The sequence below is a fragment of the Mesitornis unicolor genome, unplaced genomic scaffold (assembly GCF_000695765.1).
Source record: "Mesitornis unicolor isolate BGI_N332 unplaced genomic scaffold, ASM69576v1 scaffold1184, whole genome shotgun sequence".
NCBI lineage: Eukaryota > Metazoa > Chordata > Aves > Mesitornithiformes > Mesitornithidae > Mesitornis > Mesitornis unicolor.
In genome coordinates, this window is record NW_010180557.1 from 14,560 (window position 1) to 23,278 (window position 8,719).

Here is an 8,719-nt window from a genome sequence, read left to right on the forward strand (position 1 = left end):
TTATTAGTTGACATTCTTCATCAAAACTGCTAATAAAATGTTTCTTTACACATCCAGTAACTTGAAGCCACAAGATTTTGGCACCTAATTTAATTTCTATTTGAAAATCCTGGCCAAACAAACAAACAAACAATACTTTCTCTAATCCCTTTTAATAACATTAATACAGAAGATATTGGAAGATAGAAAATGTGTTCAGGCATGTGTGTGATTCACAGAGTTGTCCTCTACTCCACGCTGATTAGCATGATCAGTCCACAGTGACCAAGAGATAATGTCCTTTCTCTTCAGGGTTTTCGACTTTTATTTCTTTCATACTTTGAGATCAAATTTTGCATCAAAGGCACTGCAGTTTTATTCTGTACATCCATATATATTGATAATGTAAGACAGCAAGACAGTAATAAGCTAAAACCTGAATATCCCCACTATACTGAATTTGCTGGCAAATCCCATCTCTATAGGCAATAAGCAGATTACTTAGAATGGCAAATTATTCATTTACTAAGTTCTTATCATAATTTCAGTGAGAACAAAGTTTAAATTGATTACTTACTGATGTATATAGGTATCCTTCACTGTTCATTGCCAGATACAATTTCGTTTGAACCCCCTGAATCGCCACCACTCGTAAACCCACAGGTATGAGGTTAAACAAAGCTAGGAGAGAAAGGAGATGGAGAGCAAAATTAATACTTTAGAGTCTGCATCTTAAACAGAGAATTAAGCCATAATTACCAGAACCAAATAGGAAAATGCCTATTCATGCATACATTAATAGCTGTGGGTGCTATAGAACAATACTGTTACTAGCCTGGTCTTCTATACAATTTCCACCAAACGCTCAGAAATTATCTTCAGAGGACACCAATGTATCTCCCTCATTCTGAAGATGGTGAACTGGAGGAACTGGCAGCTGAAGTGACTTACCTGCCTCATGAGTAGAATTCAGGGTCTGCTGAGTGGAGCTGAACATACTTAATTTGGTGGGGTTTTATTGGTTTTGTTTTTGCGGGGGTTTTTTTGGTTTTTTTAATGTTTTCTGGGTGGTTTTTTTTGGGGGGGGTTGTTTGTTTTTGTTTGTGTTTTGTTTGGTTTTTCTGACAGTATGTGGAAAAAAAAGTCTTCTTCAAGACAATCAAAACATTTTTTTGCAAAATCAGATCAAATTCAGTAAACAGTTTTGACCAAAAGGAAGGAGGAAGATGAAATTCAGAAAAGTTAAAAACCTTCATTAGCATCTCAAAATGTTTCCACTCAAAACTCATCAGATTTTTTTTGAGAGGAGAATGAGTTTGAAGAAAACAGGGTTAAATAACTTGAAAATGAAATGAAATGACAGCATATTCATTAGATCAAACCCTAAATCTGTTCTTGCAAAACTGAGCTGCTTTGAATGTTCTGCTTGCATTTATGCTTCTATACATGCTAATAGTAGCAGTATTTATAAGCAGAGAAACATCTCTTCAAATAATGAAGATTCCAGTTTGTAAAGTGGCAAATTAAGAAAAAAAAAAAAGAGCACAGCTCTGCCATAGCTTAGTTTCACAGATATGTTAAAAACGAACACAAGTAATAATGAGTTGATATAGTACTTTGTGTTCAATGCATGGTATTAAAAATAATGGGGAGTTAAGAAAATTTTCAAGAACTGTTATCATAACCCAAAGCATCTCCTTCCAGTCTGCTGTATAAATGCAGAAATAGGATGCAGCAATGCCAAACAGGCTCTTATTTCCAATGGTTTATTACTTGGCTGTAAAACTCTGGTCTGCTTCAGGCTGAAATTTGGTATTTATGGTCACTGTCAGAAGCCAATTTGAAAGTGAATAATGAATTAGAAATAGATTTATTTTTAAAAATATAAGCTAAAGAGTTATGACCCATTATAAATTCTTTTTTTTTTTCAGCACGACAACCCCGAAATAGTCACATTTAATTAAAAGAAAATTTGCAACCTGCCAGCATTTCATACAGAACCTAAATTTTGGGTGTGGGAGTGTCGAGAGTGTCTCAAAAAAGGAAAGAGCAAACTTATGGATGTTGTGCACTGGGGACAAAGGACTAAATTCTGGTGAATAGAGACTCTGGACCTCCTCTGAGGTTGAGGCACCTTTGAGCATTGAATTTCCTACAGTAGCCATGTACAGCGGAGCAGGTGGGAACACCCAGAACTAACAAATGTAGATCATAAAATCATGCATATGATTTCCCTTCCCTCTCATACACAAGTGTATATGCAGACACACACACGTAGCCCCTTGGCACTCTCACCTGCAAGCACAAAACCAACAGAAATGGCTTTCTCTTCACTAACACAAAATCTAGTTCTGTACAGCTTTAGGCAAACAAAACTTTGATCTTCAGTAAGGGAAATGCTAGGAGAAATGGATTTCTCATTCGTTCTATCAAATGCTTGCATTTATTTGGGGGAAAGAATATCCCATGTCTGACTCACAAAATATTCCCTTGGAGCGCCCTCTTTTGTACTTCAACCCCCCAAAGCAGCATTAGATCTCTGTGTAGACAGGAGAACACAAAGTAAAGCTCAGTATCCAGGCAGAGACTTGAGGGCTCTTGTGAAAGGTACTTTCTTAATGGCATATTAGGAGCAGGGCAAGCCTTGGGGTATTTTCAGCACAAGGGTACAAGTATGGGCTGCACTGTAAGCAGCGTAATGAAGCTGTCAGTAGATCAGCTGAAGACAGGGCAAAGCTTGGGGCAGTTGAGAAGATACAGCTCACAGCCACAAGCCACAGAGATATGGTTTAGTGAGTGATTCCTGGCTGGGCTTGGCGAAGTGAGCAGAGATGCAAGGCTGAGCGACTTCTGCCAAGGGAAGGCTGAGACACCCACTGCGATGGGTGCTCAGTTGCTGAGGGAAGCAGCTGAACATGTTTCCCTGCCTTAAACATACATGGTCTATTTTGAGAGAATCTGAGGATTGGGCACACCCAGAAACTGGTTTAGACGTTGGTAGGATTAGCAACTGCTGTGACACAGACTATTGGAAATTGCAAAAGGGCTGTGGAGGAGTAATGCTGGCTTCGCTGCCGACTGCCTCTGCTGAAGGGGAGAGGGACCGGCACCAGGGGTGCGCAATCCATCTGTCCCATGCCAGCAGAGCCAGATGCACAGCCAGGCTGCCCCAGCTGCCACCTCCAAGATGAAGGGCCAGTGGCACTGCACCAAAAAAGGGGAACATCCCCTTTAGCAGCCACCGTTGCTCCCAGTCCTTGCCCAGTCCAAGTCTAACTTCTGGAACAGTGAGTGGCCTGTCTGTGACCAGTGAATGGTGACAGGGCCACGCAACCCCCTTCTCTGTAAGCCCCCAGTGTCATGGACAACAGGTTTGAGATGCTATCGCACTTTTAGTGGTTGACCCTCATGTGGGCGGATATGGCAGAAAGGGTGGCAAAAAGGCCACAGGAAAATGAGTAGTTTGCTACTACAATCAGTTTGTGTTAGCATAAGATAATGCAAAGTTATTTGCATCCTAGCCTTTCTCTATTATATTTGTGTTGTGCAAAATAAGGACATAATATCCACTGTAATAAAAATCTTCGTGATGCCTAAGGGAGAGAAGATCTTCACTACGGGCTTCGTGCAATGCAAGCTGCCAGAAAATTAGAGCTGCAAATAAGGAGGCAGCAGGCCACAGCTGGATTTATGAACATATACATTACTGAGAGATCTATGCCATCCTTGGCCACCTGGACCTTTTTATGCTTTCTGCAGGATATGGTTTCCAATATTCTCTTATTTTATCAGTCCTCAAATCTTTTTGTCTTGCCAAAACTGGGGAATAAATTCTGCTTTGATTTAAAACCTTGACTGATTTGATGCATCTAACGAGGCAAAATCTGTTTCTCAGCCAGGAAATCCTTTCCACAAAACACTTCCTCAAATTACATGGACTCTTGTCTAAAACCGAGGTCTGGTGAGTGCTATGGCTCCTCAAATCCATGTTTCATTCCCTGCCTAAATTCTACTCCAAAATCTCAACTTTCTTTTAAATTCACTGTAATTGTGGATAAGGAGCCTTTTTTTTTGTGAAAAAATGCAGTGGGTCTGCAGAGCTTGAAGAAACGACTCCCAGGTCAGAAGCTAAAGATGATCTTCAGGCAGTCTTCCCACTAAGCTCTAGGTAGCAAATGATGGAGAAGTTTTTATTTATTAAAATAAATTCAGGACTGCAGGATATTCAGGTCTATATGCTTATCTTATGTAAAAGAGGAATATATACAAAAGCGTGTGAGTTTTAAAAATTATAAAAACCTTTTCTGCTCTGAACATTTAGATGCTGCAGCTAAGCTGCAACCATTTCTGGAATACTTCCATTATATTTAAGTATCCAGCATTTTGGAAGGCTGGAATCCAGCAACAAGGAGTTTCTATGATTTGCTTTGTAATCTATCGGGTTATGGTAAACTTAAGGACACAGTGAAAACAAAGATATCCTAGAAACAGACACATTTGTATGAGTGTCCAAAGGATAGATTTCCATAAATTTTATCTTCTTTTGAATCTCGGGATCACTATTAGAGGAACTGCAAGCAAAGGACTGTAATTAAATGATCACTTTAAAAAAATGGAATTTCGGATATTTGCTCTAGTACATTAAAAGCTTATAACAATATCATGCTTGAATGTAAAAAGTAAGGTTTGCCTATTTCTTCTTTTTTAAAGATAATTAATAGAATTACCCTGAAATCCTGAATGATCTGTACTGATTTTAAAAATCATAACTATTGAATCATTCACTTGAAAGAAAAGCAAGGGGTAAGGTCCATGATCATTCTCAGAGTAGATTTTGTGGCCACGCTTGAGAATAAGTCAGTAAGATGGCAGCAGCTGCTCAGCACTGCACCTATCTGGTCTTTGTGTCACCTCGTCCATGGGTGAGGAGGGGTCTTGATGCCAGATACTGGGTGTCCCCACACACCCTATGCTTTTTCCTGCCCTAAGGCCAGCACTTTCAGAGGGTGCTAAGGAGACCTTCTGTAACTGGTTCCCTGCTGACATTCAGAAGTTAATACAGGGATGCAAAAAGAATTAAAGAGGATGTGGGAAAAGTAGAGGAGCAAGTGGTTGGACAAGTAAGATGGGATACATCCCACTGTGCCTCATGCATACTCTGCCATATTCAAGCACACTGTAAAATGAAATTATGTTTCACCTGCAAATGCTTTTCATATGAAAAGGCCAGCACTTAAATCAGTGCTTTTTAATAATTTAAAAGGAAGGTCTGCCCGTGGAATTTCTAGTTTATTGTCTAAGTGTCCTGAAATACCTTCTCAAACTCCTTGCTCCGCCTGACTCCCTTTAGAACAGAAATGGAGTTTAAGCTAAACAATACAACTATGTTAAACACATATTTTATTTACACACACCAAATCTATGCTCTAGTCATCTTCTGTTTTCTATTAATTCTGAAAGTTATAAAAAAAAGAAAACAAAAAAAATCAAAAGCTTTTACACAGAAAAGCTGAGGGAAATCTTGTTGAAAGCTGAAGGTACAATTAAATTTAGAAGGGATAAATAATCATAATAATAGAGAAATGTGAACTTTAAAATAATGATGAACTCTCATTGTGTGAAATAACATGCCTCTGTTTGAATGAGCCCCTGTTCAAGAGCGGAGATAGTGTTATTCTATTTCAGGCCCTCTGAGTAGGCGAGCAAATTTTCACCGTTTATAAAAAACCAACAACCCCTAATAAAATCCAAAGGACAGCAATGAACTTCTCTAGATTACCATGGAGATAACATTTGCTTTGTTTGTCGTATGTGTCATCATTACCTCCTCTGGTTCATTATTTCTACAAGTGATTTTTAGTTGCAATTCTCTCAGACCCAGGAAGTCGGAAAGACTTCTGCACTGCGAGCAATGTCAATGTCACTTCCACACCCTCAGTCATGCCAGGACAACAATTTTGAATGGACCTATAATGGAAAGGATGAGACACCACAATTCACAAACACACCATGTAGTCTCATGTCACTTACTATAACTACTGTCCTCCTCTTTTGTTCCATCAATTGTTCCATCTGCTTGCAACTGCAAGTGGTATCCTTGCCTGCTGTATAGCTTTGTTACTATACCTTTAAGCTGAGGTTCTGTAAAAAAACAACAGTGAGGTTAATGTGGGAAATCCTGATGTGCCATTCCAAGTGAGCAGGATCGTAAACACAAATCTGGTTTCTTCTCAAGGCTGAGATATGAAAAGGACCCGAAACAAAAGTAGGACAACCAGCTTTGCAACACTTTTCATTTAGGCTGAGATTAAATTTAGGTCTCTGAAAACAACTACCAAAATTATTAAATGCCACTTTCAATTGCAATGTAGGCAGCACAATAAAATCTGCTTCCAGTGAATACAAATTCCGACAGTGTGCTGCTTGGCCTCAGGAGCTCAGCCCTATCTCATTTAAGATTAGAAAGGAGCTGGCAAAGAGCATATTCTGCCTTTTACAAAGGCATGAGTTCTTAAATGGAGGGGAAAAAGAGGACTACTATGATAGCGCTAATAAGAGCCACAGTGACAGTTGAAACCCTAAATATGTAGCAGCAAACGTTTAGCACAGAAACTGCTGCAGCTCTAATAAACATTCCTTGCTGCTCCCAAGAGTACAGAGCATCCAAAGTGATAAACTACTCAATGAACATATGGAAAATGGATGGGTGGAACCCTGAAATCCAGCAATGTGTGGAACTGCAAAATAAATATTACCATAAGGGTTGAGGTAATTACCTCATCAGCTAGAAGAAGAAAGATCAAAACAATTCATAATTTGGAGTGTTTTCTTTTTTTCATAACCATTCCTAGATTCACAGTTAGAAAGCGAGATATCTAATATGGTTTCAGATCATTCTAAACCAAAACAAACAGCCACAGGATCTGCTGTCAAGTCTGTCATTTAAGATATCGAGGTAATGCACTGGGAGTAATTGCAAAAAAAGTCTACTTCCACTGAATCCCAATGACATCTGCATTGTAGTCATTTCACACAGTTATGCTTGTCAGGAGGTGATGTATCTCCGCAGGTCACTCCACAACAACTTACTTAATTTAGAGATAAATATACTGTGAAGATATGAAGTGTCATTTCCAACAGTCAATGTCTGGATAAGACTCGTCATCTCTTTAACGGAAGACATTAGGGAGCTCTGCTACTGTACTTCATTTTAGAAGGAGCTGAAGGCAAAAGCTTATAACAGTACATCAGTTCCTGATAGAAACCTTTCATAAGGGTACTGATGGATGCACAATTCTTATTGACCAACTTTTCTGACAAGAAATTCATCCAACTCCCACTTTGGATTTTTAGCCATGATACATCCCCGAGCGGTTTGACAATTGCCAGTGAGGCACCAATTCTGTGGCTGCTGAGAGAGGCAGGCAAGTGGTGTGGCCAACGGCATCAATGGCACAGCAAGGCGATCGCAACATTACCAGAGGGTTTTGCTCCTCCCATGTACAAAAAAACCACTCAGATCAGGGACTGAGCCTTCCTGTCTGATCTTTTGCACCTCTGGCACAGAGAGCATCATCTCTGCAGGGCAGCTGCAGGAATGAGATTCCTCGAAAGAAGCAGGGTGCTGAAGTAAAACTCTAGCAGGTGCCAGCGAAAGCAAAAATCCTTATCTGCAATCAGCAAATAAGCACGGCACATGCATCCTGAGAAGCAGGGAGACAAAACCAGATTTATAGAGCGCTAAGTTATTTAACAAAAAACTGAAGGGGGTCTATGTGTGGGAACTTCCCCTGCTAATGTCTCCCCCACAAATAAATCACATGTGTTTGTATATGTGTATGTGTAACAGAGACAGCCTACTGAATTACTGGTACACAGGTGTGCAAGTGAGGCAGATAGCAATGGTGTGTGTTATCCAAATAAACCAGATGAACATAGAAGGGGAAGGGACTGGCATGGGGTGCCCATGTCTATCAGACTATACAAGCCAGGAAGGGCAATACCTGCACGCTCATTTTACCAACCTTTGAGAAACCAGTCCCTCTTTCCCCACACCTGACACACACCCCAGTTTGCATTAAATGAAACAAACCAACCCCCCGAACACAGAACCCTTGCCAACCTGGTCGCCGCCTTCGCCTTTTCTTGGAGCCAAAGAGTTTGACCCTGGAAAACACATTCAACTTGTTCTTGTCGCAGCTTCCCTTGCTCTTGCTGGGGCTGTTGACACACTTACAGGCATTGGACTTCTCCCGCTCCCTGGCTTGTCTCTTCTGGCGGATCAGGGAGCTGGCGATGGCTGCAGCCATGGCCGCCACCGCCCTGGCACCACAGGTGGGTCAGGCACGTGGGGTTTGCTTGCTGGCTGTAGGCGCCGCAGCCAGCATGCTGCTCAGCACGTCCCAAATGGTGGGGATGCTGCCAGGCGCCTGGGCCAATGCCACCCACTGCCAGTCGGCTTGGGAGCCCAGGAGGCACCAGGGGGATGTTCGCACCAGAGCCCCAGGACAGGATGCAACAGTTTAGCTGGAGCGTTTTTGTCTGCTGAGATCTTCCCCTTTTGATTTTCTGATGCTTTTTTATTCCTCCCAACTTCTGAGAGGGGACAGTTTGCAGGCAGAGGCAAGTGTTTCTAAGGAGATGGAGCAGATCACTTGCAAGACATCCCTCCGAGCTTCTCCAGATGCGCTATTCACATGCAGACATGGCACATCCACTTGCTGCAAGATCATAGCATCTT

The 8,719-nt window shown here is 41.1% G+C and overlaps 1 protein-coding gene across 1 annotated transcript; it reads right to left on the reverse strand.

Moving 5' to 3' along the window:
* Window positions 1-556: 556 nt before the first annotated feature.
* Window positions 557-8,505, reverse strand: FGF13 (fibroblast growth factor 13; the record flags this gene model as incomplete). The annotated part of the gene is made up of 3 exons (XM_010183097.1): window positions 8,102-8,505; window positions 6,010-6,120; window positions 557-660 (listed from the first exon to the last, which is right to left on the reverse strand). Coding segments are annotated over exons 1-3 (402 nt in total), but the record flags the coding sequence as incomplete, so codon positions are not given.
* Window positions 8,506-8,719: the final 214 nt, after the last annotated feature.